We start from the raw sequence: 23,628 nt of genomic DNA, 5'->3' as shown, positions 1-23,628 counted from the left end.
TTGCTGAGAATATTTAACTTTTATTTAAATGTTAATAATACATGTAACAGTAAAGCATACTGAAATTAAAATAAAATAAAAAACGACCATAAATAACTTATAAGTGGTAAATGACCAATGCACATGAATAGAAATAACTTAAAAGTTGTAAATAAACTATATTCGTTGACATTGCCATTGCAATGTGACAAGTCAAAAGCAGTAATTGGATTCTTGCTTGGAAATGTACATAATGAAACGTTTTCCAAAAATTAACAAATTTACAATGTATTGTTTAATACTATATATTTTTACTAGGTATAAGTAATTAACGGGCTCACAGTTTTGTTTTATATAATTAAGTATTAATACCATAGGTCAACCGCATTTCCTATTTACCGTGGCGTGACGTCATTACTTTGCCACTAACCAATGAGTATCATTGTGGGCGGGGCGACACGTGCAGCCCCGCCTCGATCTGCAGGCTGCAGCCGGGTGTACTTGAAATCGTTTATGCAAGCTGTCATATTATAAGTAATAACTAGTATAACCAATAGAGGGGGACAAAGGAACAGAGATTAACGGTGATCACACTGTTAGAAACATCTCTTTACATAAAACTGCACACATTTTATTAGTATAGTGCAGACCAGAACAGTTGAATAATTATGCAAATTACAAAAATAATTCGTTTAGTCCATTTTCAAACGATTTCAAAATGTGTGAATACACAATGTTTAACCTGGCAAATTAATGCATCAGAGGCAGATTCTGTAGCTTGTAAAAACAATAATATATGATTTAGAAAACAGAAAAATATAATTAAACCATATAAATCATCAAGTTTTACATTGAATTACAAAGTCATGGGTTTGAGATACATTGCATAGACAGGTCAGTGTTAGCCCAATATAAGCTCGACAATGAACTCCTCTCAAACTCTAAAATTCATCAATTTACATTACATTCACTTGGTCTCTACAATGTCCAACAAACAGAAGTGAATCTGTCTTCTCTAATATATGGCTGATAATGCTGAGAGTCTTTATGATGGAGATGCGCCCCGTTTAATGACCAGCTTAAAAACAAAATGCAGTGTAAATACCCATATGAATAACAAGATCAGAAATTTCAACTCCAAGCACTTCGCTTCATGTTTTCAAAAAGCTCCTTAACGTTTTGCATGTCCTCTTTCAACCTATCGGGGGCCTCTGTCTGTTCAAGCTTCTGAGAAACCTGTAGGGGCAGAGTATTAAAAAAGAAAAAGTCATGCTATTGTATAATTACTTTGCTAAATCTGAATACATCATTCCTGACCACCCAACTTTCAGATGATTTCTAGGGGAATACACAGTATCAAATCTCCTTTCAAAACAGGTTTTGAACATCCTGAACTAAAACAGGATGTGAAAGTGTTGTTACATTTCATTAAAGTGGCAAAATAGGTTTCCTTTAAAGAATTTCGGTGGCTTTGACGTGCCTGAAAATCCTGTGAAAATGTTCTGTGAAACTGCCACAAATGCACGAAAGAGTAGATGTGCGATGATAATGCAAGATTCGTACCTCGCTGAAGTAGCGGAGCATGAATTTGCAGAGTTCTCGCAGAGCCGCAGATTCATTGAACTCATTTTGATGTTTCTGATGAAGAAGGGGAATTAACATTAAGGCATTTTGCATTACAATCATCTTCCTATCAATACACTTTGTTTAATTTCTAGGTAGTATTTGACATATTGTACCTTTGACTCCCCTTGAAGAAATATTTTCAACTCTTGGCTGCTAAGTGAAGACTGGTCCTTCACTAACTTGTAGTAAGACTTCACTTCCTGTTTGTACTGAGGGATGTCTTTGCCGTAGAGTAGCTTATTGGTTGGTGAATGCTGTAGGAGAAAAAGAGAGTGAGTAATCTCTGTGATATTCGCAGCTCTCCATGTTAGGTTTCAGTGGTTACCTTGTCCAGGTGTTGCTCGACTAGGGAGAAGGAGTCCATGAAGGCCTGAGCGATGACGGACAGACAGCCGTCCAGGTGAGGCGTCTTTTCCAAGTCGCTGAACACAAAGTCAGGGTTCTTCAGGATGTTCACCCAGAAACGAAGCGGAAGGCTGATAGGGAGGTTTGAAAATATAGGCATGAACATATAAATGTTAGTAAATCTTGTGAGCAGTCAGTGCAGCTGCTCGTGGAGGTGTGCAAAGTGCATTTCAATAAAAGTGTGTTATCCAGCACCTGTTTGTTTTCCAGATGTGGAGAACATCTGGATCTGAGATTTTTTTTCTCTCTGCTTGTGCATCCAGGAAATCGAAAAAGTACTTGATGGCCAGTGGGGCCCTGCTGTTAGGCAATCCCCAGATACTCCTGAACAGATTCTCCACAAAAGAATGGACTGCTACCTGGTGGACACAATGGTGGACACATTTTTCATATATATAATGTGTATACACTATCTATCTATCTATCTATCTATCTATCTATCTATATATCTGTCTGTCTGACTGACTGTGTCTATCTATCTATCTATCTATCTATCTATCTATCTGTCTGTCTGTCTGACTGACTGTGTCTATCTATCTATCTATCTATCTATCTATCTGTCTGACTGTGTCTATCTATCTATCTATCTATCTATCTATCTGTCTGTCTGTCTGACTGACTGTAGAAAAATATGGATATTTTTCTTACAAAAACGCATGGATTCGCTACAGGAAGCCTTTATTCACCCCCCAGAGCCGTGTGAGGCATGTTTTATTATGGATGGACGCACTTTATTGCACTTCTTTTGGACTGTTGAACAGAAACACCCACCCACTGCCATTATAAAGTTTGGATTAGCCAGGAAATTTTTTAATATCACTGCGATTGGATTTGTCTGAAAGAAGAAAGTCATATACAATGACAGAATTTTCAATTTTGGGTGAAGTTCTTGTATTGCAATTCATACTTGTCTCTGACATTTCACCTGACAATAGATTTGATAAATGGATGTGAAATGATCCTGTTTTGGTTTTGTATTTATATTTATTTATTTATTTTTCAATTTTACAGGGCCAGTTTTGTGATGCTGCAAATAGGAGTGGATATCTTGCAGAGAAACGCATCTCCTTGTGCTGAAAAAAAGAATGAGACTATTCTCTCCAAGGAGGTCCAAACACCAGCACAAACTTTGATTAGTGAGCATTAACATGCATTCAGCTTTTATGGTAATGAATGGAATGCTGTTGTTTAACCTCTTAAATGTCAGCATTATAAACCTTATGACATTAATGGACCAAATAGGAATGTTTTTTGTGTCTTTGGACTGATTTGCTTCTACATTGTGATATTTAATTGTTGTAAGAAAATGTTCTTTACATGTACTGAAATCATTGAGTGTGAAGACATTTTGGTGCAGAGAAAAAGATTTACAATGTTTCTATAAAATAAATAAATGTAAACGTGTATTGTTTTGTGGGTTTATTTTTTTATATTTTCACCTGAACACATCCGAGGAATCCATAAGTGTTAACTTTCAACACCAACTTTGGTGTTCTCATCATCCATTCTGGTTTTGATATTTTACATGTTAAGAATTTGTTAGTTAACACTGTCAGAGTGTTAAAAATGTTAACCCTTTCAGAAGTGTTAATTTAACACTTTAGCAGTGATTACCATATATACTCTGGGTAAGTGTTAATTTTAACTCTGAGGGAGTTAAACTCACTCTTTTAAATTTGCTGTGTATCTATCTATCTATCTATCTATCTATCTATCTATCTATCTGTCTATCTATCTGTCTGTCGTCTATCTATTTATCTATCTATCTATCTATCTATCTATCTATCTGTCTGTCTGTCTGTCTGTCTGTCGTCTATCTATCTATCTATCTATCTATCTATCTACTTCTGCATCTGTCTATACAATATACAGTATATAATAAAATGCTTCTGTGTGTCAATTATTCTCACCTTGGTGGAGAGTAGCTTGGTGAGGTACATCTCTTTGAATTTTAGTGCTTTTTTCTCTGGATGTTTGCTCAGGTCTGTGTCAATATCTGGATCGACCTAGACCAATCAAAAAGTCCAGTTACTATGTGCATTTGAAATGTCTATCATATCATATTTATTGTAATATATAATCAAAGTTATTTTCCAACAATGTCCTCTTACAGTGGTTCTAGAAATGTTTAAGTTATTATGCCTGGCGTATCTTTCGACAATATCAACAACACAAAGATTATGTTCAGATTTACTAAAACGCTTCCTCTCATTTAAACAGGAAGAAGTTGGCAAAACCGAAAGTATCACACACCCACATTCACTTCAGTGTAGTGTGTATGCAATAGCATCTTATAACACATGAAACACAACACAGTCACTTTTTGACAGATCATTAGGTGTGTCAGTACAATGAGAAGGACACACCAAAACAAACACTATACAGAAGTATGCATGCCCTATGGCAACTCACCAGGTGGAAGTACTTGACAGCGAAGTTCTCATCATCTGTGAACCAAAACGCCATAATGATGAGTACATAAGCAAGCAATGACAAGCTTATACTGGCCCTGTGGCTCAGCAATCATTATTGTTGTGCTTTATGCTTGAGGTAGGATGCATTACAGTACTGAATATCTAGTGTGGTTACAGCGGGTTTGAGTTTGAGAGCTTAAAATAGTCACATATCAGCACCCAAATTTGCACAGTGCAAATATGTTCTGACAAATACCATAAACACACATGCAAACATAACCGGATGTGAATACTGCATGTGCCATCTTGGACCCTGTCTGACATTAAACAACATTATTACACTACAAACAGATCATTGATCACTAATATACACTCAAACTGAAATGTCATGGATTCATTTATATTCATATTTGAATGTACAACAATTACTGATCTGTTGTGTATACAGTATCAATAACTTCATAAAAGTTATAAAAGGCTACCAGAAACTGTCTGTGGTACATATACAGGAAAAGAGACTCCACCGACAGATATAACACGTGGTACAAAGAGACAAAGACAACCAATACCACCACTTCCTTTATACAAGGCCAAATTTCATCCTTGTGCTTCAGTGTGAGAAGTTTGCTTTAGAATCTGAACTCCTTGTTAACCCTTTAACGCGTACGATCACACCGGTGTGATTAGAACTTTCAGTGAGGCACGTCATCAACTGCTGAAATTCAAATCTGCTTTCTGGCGCGGAGCCAGATCAGACGCGCGAGCGCTTGTAATATTATCACTTATTCAGTGTTTTCAACCATATAATGCTTATTTAAGATTTCAGACATTTAAATACACATAAGTACTAGCAAAGCCATACATTTATAGTTTGTAAAATATGCGCTGATGTCTATGGAAGCAGCAATAATGATCCTTACAAATATAATCTGACGACATGTTTTATTGATATCATATACACATAGTGTAGGTAACAATAAAGTTTACTCTGCTCTTCTCCCAGTTTACTGGAGACTTATTTTAACGTGTTTCGGGAGGAGAGGATGAATTTACGTGTTGTAAATCCCACAGCTGGATTCAGCGCGAGCAAACATGGCGGCGCCCATCACCCGGTATAGATCAAATAACACGATCATTATAAACGTGTTTAAACAACCAAACACATTTACTTGCACATATTTCAGAATCGGAATATCAGATATTTAATAATATAGCGAGTATGTTTGTGAATATTAATAATAAAAAAGGAAAAACGAAATAAAAGCAATCCATGTGTCATACAGCGCTATTACAGCTGCGGTGTGTCACATGACAAGCATGACGCGTCGCCATGGAAACAATAAGGCTATAAGTTCTAAAATAACGGTCGCCTAAAAAAACTCACGCCTGGGGCTCAGCTAGAATATTTTAAACTCACGTGCGAAAGGGTTAATAGCTCCAGTTCAGCTTGACAAGTTCAATAGAAGAGATAGTTCACCCAAAAATGGTAATATTCTAATTATCTATACTCAACATCAAGTCATTTCAAACCCATATGGCTTTATTTTGTGTGTGCAAAACAAAAAGTGATGTTTATAAGACTGTTAACACTGCTCTCTTCAGTATAAAGAAATTAGATAGGGAACCAGTGTCTGTCAATTTCCAAGAAGCACCATAAAGCATCATAAAAGCACTATATTTCTATATCTGATGTCATATGACAGCTTGTGTGAGGAATACACTGAAATTTCAGACTTTCGAAATCTTTCTTTATAGCTCTGGTCACCATTCCTTTTTACTGTATGGACAATTAAGCTTAGACATTCTGATAAACTACATCTTATATGTTACAAGGAGACAAAAAAGGCCTACAGGTTTTGAGGGGTGTGGGGTGTTCGCAAAGCTACAATCTTGTGGTGAGATCAAAGACTGTTTGTAGTGAACTAATACAGGTTGTCATTTATACAGATATTAACACTCAAAATGAAAACCTATTTTAAGTACAATAATAAAGTATAGCAACAACTGCAACAGCAAAATAAACCACCCAAAATGTATTGATTGTGATATTGGGCATGGCATTGTTTCAGTTGGTGGATGGTGGGAGGAATGTGACTCACCTTTTACACTGCTCTGAGACCTCAATGGTGCATGTACTTTTGTTGTGATAACTTTAATGCATGCTCCATCTCCAACCTGGATGGAAATACATAATTAAAAACACAAACCCTGGAATAGCTGAGAAAATGACTACTGTGCTGCAGTAGTCTCTGGGTGTATTATGGGTTTGCACAACAGTTTAGCATAATCTGGGTTTATTTGGCCTTGTGATACAAGCTTTGCAAGTGAAAGGTCAATAAAGCCAACAGAGAACATAAAAATACGCAGCAAGACAGTAAGACAAGCTTCTTTTGTAGTCTTTTATCTGTTAAATTTCTATTCACACAGGACTGTTGTTTTATTTTATAGAGATATGAACTATATTTTTACATTTTCTAAAGAAAATGTGATTGGTCATTTCCTTTTGTACCTGTTTTTAAGGTGTTGTGGCTGCTGGGGTGTTCTGGGCGGTTTCTTAAGGGTCCACTGAAGGGCCTTGAAACGTGCAGCACTACTCAGTGTGTTGATGTAATTTCAACTGAAACAGGAGGACAGGGCGGGGCATTGGGGCGTTTCTCCTCCTAATCTCATTCATGTAACTTAAAATATAGCATTTTGTTTAAAATTCAGATGGGTCTGATACGTTTTCTAGTCTGCGCCGGCTTGCGCATATGATCCGCTCTGTGCTATCGTGTGTCTCTGGACCAGAGCTGTCTCTGTGACACATAACGCAAAACCAGACTTCATTTGCCCCAATGGAAAGCAAATTTACACTGTCTGAATCAATCCCTATCCACTATATAGCGTATTCCATGCCATTCACCATGCAGAAAATGCAGCATCTTCAGCATTTATTTATAGTGTAGAGGGCAGGATGCTTCAGATTCTATAAAGCATTTGATTAGACAGAAAATCTGATGATTTTCATTGATTCAATCCATTATATGTTGAGCATATTGGCGGAAGTGAGGGACTGTAAAAAAAATGTTTGTTTCTAAAGGGGTCCTGAACTGCCTTTGTTTTTATTTTATACTTTTCTCTGAGGTCCACTTATAATGTTATCAAGATTTGTACATCAAAAAATATCATAATTTGGAGGTAATAGCCAGTGTTGGGCATGTTACTTTAAAAAAGTAATTAGTTATAGTTACTAGTTACTTCTCACAAATAGTAACTGAGTTAGTAACTGAGTTACATCATTATAAAAGTAACTAATTACCAGGGAAAGTAACTATTGCGTTACTTTAAAAAAAAAAAAATGTTCAAATGTCAAATAACTTTGGATATCCCCAATATTAAATGTTAAATTAATTAAATGGACACTAAAAAGAATAAATTATTATTATAAAACATTGTACATTAATCTACACTATTTATCTACTGACACTTAGTATCAGTCAGTCAAGCATTATAATATAATATTATGATAATTTAATATTATATGATGATATAACTTTTGTAATTAGAATAACCAAGTATGAATGCATATTTGTCATCAATATAAAACGCACTAAGGATTAATGAGCTGCTGGGTTCATGAATATTAATCACGTTGTCTGCATTCGCATTGATTTGCTGAAATCAAAACAGGGACGATAATAGGTGAGCGCCAGCCAATGAGATTGTCGTTTGCGCATTAGCTCCGCCCACTACCAGAGAAACCGGCAGTTCTTAAAAGCTGAAGAATTCCAAAGGAACTCCGTTATTTTGACAGGAAAATACAACAAAGAATATCGTTTACATGTAGCGCGTCAATTCTGCATGTTATGAAAGACTCTCTTGCTCTGTATCTTTCTTTGCGTGCGTGTATGTGAGAGAAAGCGACGGCGAGTTGTGCGCCTTCACACTAGAGTTCATGGTACGTCAAATACAGCTACACTGCGCATCCATTCAGATGAACTGAAAAATTTAATTCTAATAATATAAGTAAAGGCTAGTAACGCCACATTTTATTGTCAGTAACGGTAACGGCGTTGTAACGGGGGAAACAGTAATTCGTTTGATTACTCGTTACTGAAAAAAATAACGCCGTTAGTAACGCCGTTTATTTATAACGCCGTTATTCCCATCACTGGTAATAGCCAATTTTTTGTCCTGTTTTGACCCCCCCTTATCGGAATGAATAGGCGTGGCAGATTGTAGACTCGGAAGTAAACGCTCACTGCTATGATTGGCTAACAGAACATTATTTACCTACTACATGTGTGAATCAGTGGGCGGGGCTAAACAGGCAGTGATGTCGAATCAGACATTGATCTTCTTCGGCAGAGGCAGTGTTTAGCCACACTATTACGTCATAAAATGGCACATTCCACAAGCTGTCGTTTTGGCAGATTGGTTTCAATATTAGCTGTTTTTAGACTAGCAAGAAAGTTTTGAGTTTTAAAACTTACAGGATGTTTTTATAGTACAGTGACCTCTTATATGTGACCCTGAACCACAAAACCAGTCTTAAGTCGCATGGGTATATTTGTACCAATAGCCAACAATACATGGTATGGGTCAAAAAAATCGATTTTTCTTTTATACCAAAAATCATTAAGATATTAAGTAAAAATCATGTTCCATGAAGATATTTTGTAGATTTCCTACCCTAAATATATCAAAACCTTTTTTCTTTTATTAGTAATATGCATTGCTAAGGACTTCATTTGGACAACTTTAAAGGCGATTTTCTCAATATACACTGTAAGAAGTGATAAGTTGACTTAACTTAGGAAACCCGTTGCCTTAAAATTATTGAGTAAATAATAATAAAATAAAAAATAAGTTAAGTGAATTGTCAAGTTCACTTAACTTTTTAAATGATTATTTACTTTTAAGGCAACGGGTTTTCTAAAATTTTTAAGTTAAGTCAACTTATCACTTTTTACAGCGTATATATTTTTTGCACCCTCAGATCCCAGAATAGTTTTCAAATAGTTGTATCTCGGCCAAATATTGTCCTATCGTAACAAACAATGGGAAGCTTATTTATTCAGCTTTCAGATGATGTATGAATCAAAATTTTGCAGCAATCAACTGCAGTATGTGCTTATAATAAACATAATGTTATTGGTTGTCATTATAGTTGTTGTCCTTGGTGGGAACAAACCTTACCTCAAAACCCTACGCCTTTATCTTATTCTCATCAATATATATCGAGGGGTGAGAACCTCAAGGGCGTAAGTGACATTTTTGGTGAAATGGAGATATATATATATCAAATGAAAGCTCTTAATGAGCTCTTTCTACTGGCAAAAGTACTGTCATCCACGAGTGTACAAATTTTTATTATAAACAATTGAAATCAGTACACAAAGTCAGGTCAAACTATGGTAAAATTTTTGTTTTGCTCTCCTGTAAAGTTGGTGTCCTGTAATGTCCCTTAAGCCTTTCTGGTTCTCACCCCTCGATATGGCCCATGTGGGATTCTTGTTTTATCAGTTGTCTGTTTGCTTAGAATATAGTCCACTTCTCAAAAAAGTGCACTCACCTGATAATGTTTTAGAGTGTTCAACATGGTAACATGCCCCCGAATCTCTGAGGACTCGTCAACTTCCTGTAGCATGACAAACTTTCCTTCCTTTTCATATTCTGTGATTGCACAACATAAAACAGTGAATACAAACAGGAACTTTGGTGGATATTGCAACTGGCAAATTGAAACTGTGTGTTAACAACAGACGTAGGCTCTGTAAAGAAGTTTTATGAAATATTATGATCATCAACAGTAAGAGAGTGAGAAACAGGAAGTCTACTAACCGATTTCTATATCCCTGATCTGCTGGAAGGGGAAACCAAACTTGCGCTGGAAGGTCTGTAAGATTTTCTCCTTGACCTGTTGTATTGTGTCACAGGTCAGTGCGTTGACCTCTAAGGGTTCACTGACCTCTCCTCCAGTCCCCACAGCAAACACAACCTTCAGTTTCTACAGGGGGCGAAAACATAAACCAAACAATTTAATGACTACTGATTTTATAAGTGGCACATAATATATCTATAATGCTTTTTTTTTTTCTTTTTTCTTTTTTTTTATGAGAATGCATGGACAAGGAACAAACACCTAAAAAACTCAAAATAAAAATATGACCTGTAATCTTCTTCAAAAAAAACTGAATGTTCAATTTCAGAGATAAGTTTAAAAAAAAGTTGCTGCTATTACGATGGAATTTTTTTTTAATCAATTCCACTCATAATGTCTTTCATATCACTGGAGCTGTTCATATAGACAATATTTAATAAACCAGTAAAAGAAAACATTATTTATAGACCATTTTCTTACATACTTTTTTATTTTTTACTGTCAGATAGATCAAAACATTTTAAACTGGCAAACCAATTGTTTATCTATATGATATTTATACATATATATGATAATATATGAAGAGTTTATTTGCAAAAACAGATAACTCTGTTTATTTAAATTTTCAAAAATCATGTTTTTTATTTATTTTTTTTTTTTAGTTAACCTAATCAAAATAACCAAACTGCAGTTTGATTGAGATTAATAGGAATGCACAATAAAAAGAACATTATTTATGAAAATTGTTAAAAACGGAGTCATCTGTTTTTGCAAATTAACTCTTCATACAGCATATGACACTGAGTCAGATTTGTAAAAATGCTGTATCGACTTAAATTACTTAGAATGGCAGTTTTAAAAAATGCACAATTGCATAAGACTATGCAGCTTAAATGCAGTTTTCTTGTTTTTTTTTTTTTTGCCACTGTAATTTCCTGTAAAGCAGCAGAATACAATTTTAAACAATGAGTTAGACCATCTTCTGACACAAATATCTTCCTTTGGAGAAATGGCATTTACTGGCTTGGAAATACAGGTGCAGTCCAGTTTTGTGAGAGGAAGGCTTGTGCAAGACTGATATTATTGCAGAAAGCAGAATGCAGAAGCACAACGGTCGCACCAGTCTAACCGTGAGAGCCTGCTGGTGATTTTGGGGGGGAAGATAGCCTTGTCACATGATTCTGTCCACAAACTATCATTAATCTTTCCTGTTTTCTTGTTCACAAGTGTGTTCATGAGCAAAAAACTGCTAGAAACCAACCATCCAACCACACTCAATATGAGAATTGCACATCAGGAAGAAATCAGGAACAAAAAATGATGGGAAACAAAAACAAATGATAAATGTAATTATCTATGGCCCAACATTAAAGGTTACGTTAGTTCACCCAAAAATGAAAATTCTGTCAACATTTGCCCACCCTTAATTTGTTCAAAATCTGTTATGAATTTCTTTCTTCTGACTAATAGAAAATAAGATATTTTGAAAAACGTTGGTAATCAACCAGTTTCTGGCCCAAATAGACTTCAATATTTTTTTTCCATACTTTGGAAGTCAATGGGGACCAGCAACCTTTTGGTTACCAACATTCTTCAAAATATCTTTGTTGATGTTCCACAGAGGAAAGAATTCAAATACATTTGGAACAACTGTTAGTACTCACAAAGTGTGTTTTGTAATATCATATCGTTTTATAATTATTTCAATGTGTTGTGTGCGCCTAAACGTTTATCAATGGCATTTCCTTTCACTCGTGATGAGGAACAGACGAGGACTTTTCTAAAAGCGAAAATCCGAAAGTAAGTATTTTAATCCCATTTAAAATATGTATTTTATACCATCATATTAATTTGTAGCCATACTTATGTGCTGTGCTCTCCTAAACGTTTTTTTTAGAGAGATATTTTCTTTCTCTTGCGGGTGCGAGCAGACGGGGAAGTTGGTTTTAACAAGGAAAACACTGAAAGTGTTAACTCTTACAAAAGTGTCAATTTAACACTTTAGCAGTGATTCTCATGTATACTCTGGGTAAGTGTTAATTTTAACTCACTCTTTTAAATTTGCTGTGCATGATGGCAAATTTTTGTGTGCACTATCCTTTAAACAATGGTTCATACACATGTAAGAAAAAAAACACAACAGATGGAGATTGATGCATGAAGAGCTTGTGCAAGAAATGTTGCGCAACGAAGCTACAAGATGTCTTCCTGTGGTTTAAGGATGGGCATGATGGCAACAGAAAATACAGAAGCTTATGAGCATCAAATGCAAAAGGTTTCAAATGCTAGCAAGAAACTTCTGCTCTTTTGAACTTTCTGTTCATCAAAGAGTTCTGTATCAAATGTCATGGTTTTAACAAAGAAATATAATCACAGGAATAAATTAGATTTTAAAATATATTTCTTCTTTCAAAAAACTATTTTAAAAAAGGGCAACTTTTGAACGGTTAGTGTGGTAAGGGAAATATTTGATGTTTTTTTGTTAAAATGGGGAATTTTATAAAATGTGAATGTGGCTGGCAAATTACAGAAAGGTCTTTCTAAAGTTAGTACTTTCCATAAGTGTTCGTTTTTGCAAACACTTCCTCATTGCATCAAAGAGACAGTAAAAGAGGAATTACTGACCAAGGCCTCAAAGTCCTGCGCTTGGCAGAGAAGCCAGTCCTCGCTAAGAGTGTACAGAGCTTTCTCTGTCACTGAATCCACCGGCCCTTTCGAGATTTGCTGAGTCAGAGCTGACACCAACAGGAAGAGAGGCTGTCCTACTGATTCCTATGGAGGAAACATATACATTCGTGAGCACACATAAGTAGTCGAAGAAGAATATGTGCTTTCTAAATCCCTAACAGAGTGGATGTATGGACGGACCCTGAGGAAGCCGTACAGACAGATGGACATCCAGTTTGTAAGAAGCTTCTCCACTATGGACTCTGTGCGGCGCAGGAGAAGTTTGGGATTTGCATTGCTGGACTGGTCCATCAGACTCTGCAGAAGGTCCTCCATGACCTCTGTGAGATAAACCAGGTCTCCATGGAGGGCCAGAGTCAAGAGAGATGCCACTGTACATCTAAGAGGAAGAGGAACAGACAGTGAGATAAAAAGAGAGGAACAAAAACACAAGTTAGAAAGAACAGAAGAAATATGAGTATAAAAGTAGTGTTACTGGCAGTTACGCATCTGTCTGCAAACAGAAACCAACCACTGCTTCATTCATTAATTTTGTATAATGTACAGTATGTTGCAAGTTCATTTTATTTTATTTTTGTATACTGATGCTTTGAAAAATAAAAGTACTTTTATACTTTTTTAGTGTTTTATTTTCTTAACTTAATCCATTTTGTTTTATTATTATTAATCTTTTTTATCACTTAGCATTTGATCATCTATAACATTTAATACTTTTTTTTTAATTTATGCAATTTTTTAAATATTTTTATATTACTTCTTATTTTCTTGCCCTTGCAATGCTTGCTATTGTTGTTTAATCTTTAATCTAAATGATTGCGGGGTTTAATGGAATATTTGTCTTCGTGAATGAGAGATAAGAGGGAATGTCTCCATTTGAAGGTTTTTTGAGATGTTGTTCTGAAGCAGTTTGATATAACAATTGTTGGATTTGTGCTGCTCAGATGAAGTCTGAGCAGTAAAATATACGCAACTAAGATTACTCAATAAACCCTGCTCATTGATATCATCATAACTTCATCTCCTGCTTCCTGGTCCTCCCTGGCTTCCTCTCAGATTGATAGAAGACTTTTAGTTAGTACTCGTGCTGTCAAACGATTAATCGCATACAAAATAAAAGTTTATGTTCGCATAATATATGTATGTGTTCCGTGTATATTTATTATGTATATATATATATATATATATATATATATATATATACACACACACACATGCAGTATATATTTTGAAAATATTTACATGTATTTACATGTCTATATTTATATTCATATAATTTATATTAGAAATAAATGTATTTAATATATAAAAATACAATTTTTCTGAAATATATACATGCATGTGTGTGTATTTATATATACATAATAAATATACACAGTACACATACATAATGTAAACAAAAACTTTTCTTTTGGATGCGATTAATCGTTTGACAGCACTAGTTAGTACAGATTTGGGTATCAGACAAAATGCAGTGTTACTGATTTTGGGTCTCAAACAAAACTCTCCTGACTTGTTTTGGATACCAGACAAAATGGATTATCTTCAGGATCTAGGTAGGAGACTGAATGCATTATTCCATCTAACACCATCAAACCAATAAAGTACTTAGATTCTAAAACTAAATTTATTTGAACATTGAGGTTTATCAGAGGTAAAAAATGATATAAATGCTGTTCAGTTTCTCGCACAAACCGATCGTTTCGTGTCTTAGGACATCAATGTATCATCACAAGCTGCAAGGTTTAATTTGGATCTGTGTGTGCATGTTTTTTTTTCTCCCAAAGATTGTGTGCCCATTGACTGGCATTATAGGACTAACAGACTGCAACTTAAAAATCTTCGTTTGTGTTCTACTGAAGAAATAAAGTCACCTACATCTTGGATGCCCTGGGGGTAAGCAGATAAACATCAAATTTTCATTTTTGGGTGAACTATCCCTTTAAGAACATTATCAAACACATATCTGTGTTTCAGTGTGGAGGTCATTTTAAGGTAAACACTTTTGAGTCCCCTCAAAGAGGAAGATCTGCTATTCTAAAAAAAAACTCAAAACATTATCTGTTTACACTTCTAAGCAACAGGCATCAAGCCAAGGTCTCAAAATAACCATAAGGGCCTATGACCAAGTTTATCAAGTCATCTTCAAACAGAGGTGAGAATATGTTTGAAGCATCTCCTTCCTCTTTTGTAACTCGCTTTGGACAAAAGTGTCTGCTAAATGCATACATTTAAATGCCTTTGACTCACTTGTCTTTTATGCCGAAGTTTTTCTGTTCCTCTAACGCATGCACGAAACAACTGAGAAACTGCTTATCTCTGATCAGCGCAGCAAAGGCCTGACATTTCTCATCTACAGTTGTCTGCTCAGAGTCCTGACCATAAAAAAAGACAGAGATAAAACATTTAGTTATGTACAATGTGATATATACTACTAAAGACACTGCAGCATCTTACCTGCCCAATGTCTCTGATCATGACTGGTGCCAGATGACCAGCCTAGAGAAAATGAGAAAATACTGTATATATTAAACAAACAAACACATCAAGCAACTCTACAAGAAAAAAGGGAATTTCAGAGAGATAAAAATATTAAACCTCAGGAAAGAAGATTTTTGAGGCAAAGTGTTTGTAATCCAGGAAGGGTATGGCTCCAACATTATCAATTAAATCAGATTTTTCTGTTTGCAAGTCAACAAAGCCTGTCAAAACAAACAAACAAACATAAATGCATAATGTAATCACACACAAAAAGACTTGAAACATTTCTATGAAGTATGACAGCAATATGAGCATTTAAGGGAGTAACGACATTTTCATGTTTACAGCAGCACGTTTGCCTGCAAACACTAATTACATAACCTACATAACCTGTGGTGGTTATGTAGTTACTTACAAGCTCAAAAAAAAAAAAAAGACACCCAAAGCCTCCATGACATTCTGGACCCCAATATTGCTTGTGATCCTTTTTCAGTTTAAGTACGTTTTTAAAAATGTTTTCTTGACTGCCATGCATATTGCTCAGAAAAGTAATTGTCACATGATTTGAGGCTTTATTTGTGTCCTGTGCACAAATGTGCAGGAGGAGTTACACACCAAAGTGGAATATTTAGGGTTAGTTGTGTGTTCATAACACTAACCTTCAGTATGAGCAATTGTGATGCTTGCAAACACCACAAAGACCAGCATTTCAAAGATAACCAACCTTGTCGTATGTCCCTTCTGATGTTGCTTTCCAGCATTTCCAGTTGCTTGTTCATTTTCTCATTCATTTGTCTCTGGCTCTTACGGTGAATAATGAATCCAGCTAGATAGAGGAGCAAACACATACATTAGTACCTGCAGGACTATTGTGAAAATATGTGACGTAAATTTGAAATCACTTACCAGCAGCACCCAGAATTATGAGCAGAAACAATGCGGCAAGGATGAGAAAATATAGTGCACTATTTTGAGACTCAAGTTCTTTTAAAAAACCACCCATTTTTATCTGAAAAATATAAGTATAAAGTAAAAGAAGGAATTTTGTAAGACATATAAGAATTGTAAATAATTGACAATAATAAATGAAGACAATTTGCATAAAGAAATGAATATTTAAACTCACAGTGAGTGAGTCCACAGCAGTGACGGCTCCTGATTCTCCTTTGATTGTACAGATAACAGCATTGGACTTAATCTTCTCCAGAACACACTGATACTGCTGTTCTCCATGTACACCAGTTACAATCACCTCACCGATATTCAAATTCAAATCATCCTTCCTTTTCTGAGAAACAGAGTGTTCGGGATGATTTGGAGGCTGTGATTCTCACATGCTCATGTGCAGAAACATAATATTTACTGAGAGCCGAATGCAGACTGTAGACTAATGTTAAACTCTTTATCACTAAACTCACCTGAATGTTCACCTGTAGATCGTTGGCCACCTGTAAGGTGGTGAATCCAGTGAATTCTGGATCAGACTCAAAGAACAAATACCCACAGTCCACGGTGGAGTTCCCAACATTCAGCAACAAGCTAAACTGACCACTGCCATCATAAGGGTGGGAGTGAAACCACACGTCCTGAGAAAGAGAGACAATGAAAATATGATGCTAATACATGTGACATTTAAAGCTGCATGTAAGCTGTGAATACAATTAAAGTCTTCAGTCGATATTAAAATTCTGACAGAGACAAGCTTATAATTATTTTCATGTTAACTGACAATCAGTATTAAAATCGATATTGAATTATTATTAAATATTAAAATTCTATAATATTTTGTTTAAAAGTAATAAAAAAATTAAAAAAACTCAAATCAATTGCTTGCAATGTTTAGGCATCATAACAGCTTGGAGGTCAGTAAGGTGATGGATGTTTGAAGACTCTGAAGTTATAAATAGCTGACCTCTATGAATCATATAAAGTTCTGTGAGCAACTGCAGGCGTAATAAACACATCTTACCCCTGAGCTTGTGTTGTATTGTGTTACCAGCACTTTATTAGAGGGATGGACAGTAACTGACTCCACTAATTCCAGATTGCTGCCCTGAACATGAATCTTCCTTCCGCCGCTGCATGAAGAGATTGAAAACAACTTCAGCCAGTGATACATGAAAATAAATTTATTCATTCATTCATCTATTTACTTTTTATTAATCTCTAACAGTTTAAGCAAGACTAAACTGCAGATTTCAGAAACATGACAAAACATGCAGGAAATTACCTAATGACTCTCATTTCTGCATTCATTTTTTGCTGTCTCGCCTGTTTTTGCATCTGTTCTAAAAGTATCTCTGCAGATCATTGCAAATCTTATTTTTCCACATTAACAGTGTTCTTGCAAATTTCACGATTAAAATGTTCTGTATGACCTTAGATTCACTAATTAAAATGTGCAGTTGTCATTTTAAGGTGTTGATAGGATGTGGAAGCTGATCAGACAGTGGTCTGTAATGGTCTGACCTGCTCCAGGTGACTGTGGGCTGTATTCCAGTGCAGCTGGGTTGAGAACTGTAAGTGATGATGCTGTTACCATGACAACGGTCGTCAGGAGTAACAACACACACTTTCACTGTTCCTTTAGTTCCACTCGGAGGAATGTGGAACCTTAAAGTGTCATTGGAGCGATCAAACACTGGAGATCTGAAGAGAAACATTCATGAACAGATATACAGTATCATTTATCTGAATATACACACATTCATATACAGTTCATGACTAAACACAAACAAACAGTCTCACTCTTTAGGAATGCACTCCAGATCCCCTTGAATACAGATTTTAGTAACAGATTCCAGGTTCCTTCCTCTTAGTGAAACATTGTTTCTGCCATGAAAAGAAACTTTGTTGGGCTCCAGAGAGAGAATCTTTGGCTCCTACAAAACACCAAAGCTTGCACTCAGTTGCAAAAAACAGAAGTTCAAATTAATTTCATAACTTATTATATAATTTAATATATAATGTTTAAATAATTATTATTATGATACTATTATAATAATTATTATTATTATTATTACCACCATAAATACACATTGATTAAATATATTGTAAATATCAACAAATAATATATTATAAATGATTTTAAAAGAATGATGATTATGACAAATTGTTCCTCAAATGGGGAAACAAAATCCTCTGCCTCTTGTTAAGTCATATTCTTTTGAAATAGGAACATACAGAAAAAACAATATCCCTATTCTGTAAAGGTTATGTAAATGCAGATTATTCTGCACATAATCAGTATGACACTTACATCGTAGACCATCTCAGAGAGAAGATGTTTACATGCATCCTAAAGAGTAGACAAAGAGCAGTTCATGTACTTTCTGAGTTCACTTCAGTCAATGATAGTTCAGCAATGAGTTACTATCAATTTCTTAAGGTACGCTATTTCCCAATACACGTATACTGAATCTCTGGATTATAGGTTACACGTCTTCTCACCTGTATGTTTAACTGTGGTCCAGGTCCATGTGTCCAATCACAACGCTTGGAAGAAGAGGACCAGTGACACCCAGATGAGATACACTGAACACACCTGCATTTAATTCATATTTTTTATATTTTTGAAATAAAAGTTCAAAGAAGTCTTTCAAAACTATTTTTGACTGTGCATTTCTCACTGTGTATAAGAAGCATTTGGCGAATTATCTGTGATACTGGAGCAGTTTCTCAGCGTCAGCATCTCTGTGACCTTCTGATCCTCAATAGCAACTGTAGCAGAGACTTTTAAACCTGAACAGATGTTTATGATTATAAATAATCAGATTCCAACTACATAAATGCACTTTATATTAGTAAATATACAACTTCTTTGAAGGAGAACCAACCTCCAGTATAGAGCATCTGGTCAGAAAAACTACAGGAGCAGTTTGGGAAAACTGCAAGCAGATCAGACCCGTCACACAGGTTTACACTTTCTTTAGTGAAGACACATGAGAAAGCAGGATTTCCTGTGCTCTCTAGACTCAAGGACAGATGTAGAGTAATCTGTACAGAAGAAGGCAATTGTTGGTAAAGAGTAGTCTTGTAAAAAATTGTTTTAGATATTGCTGTCTACCTTTCTAGAAGAATTCTTTGTCATCTGAAAAGAAAACAGCTGTGTCTGAAGAGAGTTTTTTGGGATGGAAACCCATGAAGTATCTGAACATTCATCTTGAGTAGAACATCTAGATAAAAACAGAATTAACTAGTATATCACTACAGAACTGTTTGTACACTGCTCATCATGTCTATATAGATGATAAGAAGTTAACATGCTTTTCTACAATTAGGCACATTTAGTGTAAATGCAGCCGGCATGCAGTAGATGTCATGTGTGATGTAATAAAGGCAGGCTGACCTGTGTGAGTTCACACACCAGCCGCAGAGAGGATCCAGAGCAGCTCTGCAGTCTTTCAGAGTGATGTATTTATCACACTGAACAATGAACACTCTTTTTAACTACATCAAAGACATGAGCAAAAAGAGACAAGTATGATGATTCGATCTAACACATTTATTAACTTAGTTTAATTTAGTGGTTCTTTAAATGTGGGGCATGGGATAATTGCCTTTTTTTTGGTGGATAAAAACATTGTCTTGGATCAACAAAAGTATAAGTCAAACTATTCCTTTCATGTTGCTTGTGAAAAGCATTATCAATTTTTACTTATTTATTTTAGAACACTGTAAGAGTAATTTTTGTATAATTAAAATGTTATATACAGATTCATTATTCAATATTTTCAAGATTTTTGTACTAGTAGTATATAAAGTATACTATATATTTTTTCATTGTTTGTTAATTGCACATTTTTAAACCTCACCTGTTTCCTCAGAGCAATGTAGATATGTTTGAAATCTACTGGATCAAAGTGCATTCTGGGAAGCACTGCTCGTTCATCATCAGATTTGTACAGCAATATTGGACAGCCTGGAGTGAATTTATCATCCAACACTAGCTAGAGAAACAAACAGAAATGCAAATCATTAATATATGTGTAAATGGAAATGGTGGGCATGTGCCTAAAAATAAAAACTCAGTGAGAATAGTGAAAATAAATGCACATGTGTATGAGAGAGAGGTGAAGCAGACCTTTATGAGTTGTCCATCACTGGTTCCTATGAACAGCACAATCCAGGATCCAATCCTCATTGCTGTCACTGCTGACATTGAGCTGTACTTAAACACCACAGAGAGCGGCTGAAGTTCACTTCCACTCTGAAACACAAACAACAATATAAACAAACAAAAATATGAATTAAGCGAATAGTACAACTATGTTTATCATGCATGATGCAACATCAAAAATGTGAAATACTGTTCTCATTTTATTTAAAAACGTGTATGAATGCAACTTCCAACCTCAGATCCACAAGGCTTTTCACCAATAGCACAGAAGCCCTTCACTCGGCCTTGAACATTACTGATGTTGTACAGAGCCAGCGCGCTGTTCTCCGGATCCTGCTGATTCTGCGCACTGAACACACCTGCCCAAATAACACCGTTCACTGAGGGAATAACGGTGGAGGCGACGAGCACTGGACGAACTTTATCACTGCAGCATCGTATCGTTGCAGCCTGTAGGGATTTGATTATATCTATCTTTTTTTCTTTAGAGCTGTTCATCCACAGGACGAGCACTTTCCTCTCGGAGTCAGTCTTTGCGTTGAGAAATAAATAGGATTCTGAGCGTGAAACTCTCTGGAATCCGTCAACAAACTCCACATCTCTCACTGTGCTCTGAATGATGGCATCTGATCCTTCTGCTGTTCTTGAGAAAATCCCACCTGTTTGAGACTGTAAAGTGCTCAGCAAGGTAACAACAGAATACATGGCATCTTGAGCTTTTGCATCATCGTCTTTTTTCCCAACCAAAAGGTAGCTACCGGCTATGAAGGCAACAGATTTCTCATTCAGTCGTGGTCCTACCAATATATTACTTTCATAGTAAATACTGTTTGTTATGTCATTTATATCAAGAACTTCACAATATCCATCTTTAAAAGTCCCACACGTTATCAGGGTGCCGTTGGCTTCAAAAGGCACCAGAATGTTGACTCTGTTATGGTGAGGGGCATCAGTGATGTCTTTCCTCTTCTCCTCATACAGATCGTGTCTCATCTGATGTAGTCGATGGTCAGTAAGAACAAATAACTTACTGTTACCAACTACAAAGTCCTTGATGTCTCCATCAAACTTCTCCACATCACCGCAAATGCAGTATTTCAAAAGTACAATTATTCCAAGTAAGTGTCTTATCATCTTGCATACCTGATTGAGCAGCTGAAGTTTAGAGATCTTGTCACAGTGATCAACTGCGCTCAGACGCGTCCACTCGTGAAGTGTATGGAAGTGAAAGCAGCGGCTCTGAGGATGCAGATGACTTCCGCGCAACACACCAACAAATCTGTTGCCCTGATTGCGACATTTAGATGTTTTGAAAGTTATACCATTTAATGATGAAAAACATTTTATGATCAAACACAAAATAAAATACGAGTCAGGGACAAGTCTGTACTCTTTTGGATTCATTTTACTGACAAACTTTATATTTAATAGTTTTAATTTTGTGAAGTTCTGTAGTTCCTTAGTTACTGCTGCACCCTTGTGGTACATAAACAGCGTCATATTTAGAAAAGAATAGAATACACAAAAATAGAATTCATTGTCATCTAGATATAATTTGATATTTGATGAGCTTTAGTGAAACTTTTTATCTATTTCTATTTTATATCTAATTATAAGCTTCAGTGAACTAGCATCATAGTTATATATAAACATTATTTGGACATCATTTTTGTTGACATTGGTGCATCATAATATACAAAAAAAAAAAAAAAAATCGCCATACAGGTTTGAATTTTGTATTTATAAGCCACATAAAGAGACACTGAAAACCATTAATAGAGGATTAATAGAGTACTAATCAATAACCAGAGTTAACTGTTATTTATTAATAGTAATATTTAGATTTATATAAAGTCTGTTAGATGTTTTATTTGTGAAACAGTAGCTTTGGCAATAAGTATCTAAAATGAAAGTGAAAGATTTAGACATTTTAAGGTATTAAAATATCGGCAAATGATAATGTATATTATGGGCAATAATTTAGCTTATAATATTAGTTATATTACCGTAAAAATTTGAATAATTGTACGTCCCAAAAATACTTTCTTTTTATGCACTGTATACTGTTCTATATGGTTTACTGAAACCTCTCGTCTTGCCAATTGTAACAAATGCATACAATCTCTTTAACTTAAATTACAAGAGGTATTGTTAGCTGTACATGACAAGTCAACATAACAATGCACTCCCCAACTGATAAACACAATGCAAGATGTCCCCTTATTCATATTTGACATCAGCGACTGAAGGCCAGAGTAACAGTAATGCTGGCGATTATGAGTGCAGTTTTTTTCCACAGCTTATACACTGTAAAAAGTGATAAGTTGACTTAACTTAAAAAAATTGAGGAAACCCGTTGCCTTAAAATTATTAAGTAAATAATAATTTTTTAAAAACAATTGACAATTCACTTAACTTATTTTTTTTAATTATCATTTACTTAAAAATTTTTAAGCAACGGGTTTCCTCAATTTTTTTTAAGTTAACTTAACTTATCACTTTTTACAGTGTATTGACTTATTTGTCGTGTGAGCTTATGAAAGACTGGAAAATGTACTGAAAATTCTTGTTCAGTTTACTTAATTAAAAGGCACACAGTTTAATTTTATCACAACTTTATCATGTTCAGTCCACTTAAAATGTAAAATTGGAAGTTTACTAAATAGATTTGTGTTAGGACTAAATGAATCATTTTGATTTTGAGTGGATTTTTAGTTCCCGCAGTATGCTTTCCATAAAGACTGATTTGGGAGAGTAAATGTTAAAATTAAGTGTTGTTGTGTGTTTTTAAGTTAAGGGGGAAAAAACTGTTCATTTTTAATGTTCAGCTATGTTGGACATTTAAAAGAGTTCCTGTTGTTGATGTTTTTGTGGTTAGCATTGTTTTAAACACTCTCAAAAGAAAAGGTACAAAAACTGTCACTGGGGCTTCACCCTTTCAAAATGTACACTTTTGTACCTTATCTACCCCTAAAGGGTACATATTGGTTCCTTAAAGGTATAAATTATTTAATTATATAATAATTATATAAATCACATTTTATAATTCTAAATTA

At 35.1% G+C, this 23,628-nt stretch overlaps 1 protein-coding gene across 1 annotated transcript; it reads right to left on the bottom strand.

Moving 5' to 3' along the window:
• Positions 1-4: 4 nt before the first annotated feature.
• On the bottom strand, positions 5-21,798 carry LOC131539473 (plexin-C1-like). The gene is made up of 31 exons (XM_058774075.1): positions 20,807-21,798; positions 20,537-20,662; positions 20,268-20,402; positions 19,802-19,902; positions 19,520-19,628; positions 19,290-19,449; positions 19,083-19,194; positions 18,904-18,997; positions 18,713-18,751; positions 18,202-18,335; positions 17,923-18,102; positions 17,423-17,531; positions 16,872-17,039; positions 16,580-16,741; positions 16,360-16,462; positions 16,178-16,279; positions 15,571-15,674; positions 15,430-15,471; positions 15,223-15,347; positions 13,156-13,354; positions 12,913-13,059; positions 10,248-10,413; positions 9,979-10,079; positions 6,524-6,599; positions 4,423-4,457; positions 3,921-4,016; positions 2,206-2,369; positions 1,931-2,081; positions 1,719-1,859; positions 1,543-1,617; positions 5-1,215 (listed from the first exon to the last, which is right to left on the bottom strand). Exons 1-31 carry the CDS (start codon positions 21,704-21,706, stop codon positions 1,111-1,113), a joined length of 4,461 nt encoding a protein of 1,486 aa, XP_058630058.1. The 5' UTR covers positions 21,707-21,798; the 3' UTR covers positions 5-1,110.
• Positions 21,799-23,628: the final 1,830 nt, after the last annotated feature.

This window comes from Onychostoma macrolepis, chromosome 04 (assembly GCF_012432095.1).
Source record: "Onychostoma macrolepis isolate SWU-2019 chromosome 04, ASM1243209v1, whole genome shotgun sequence".
Classification (NCBI taxonomy): domain Eukaryota; kingdom Metazoa; phylum Chordata; class Actinopteri; order Cypriniformes; family Cyprinidae; genus Onychostoma; species Onychostoma macrolepis.
Note: the sequence above shows the minus strand (reverse complement) of the source record. Positions and strands in the feature narration are given on the sequence as shown.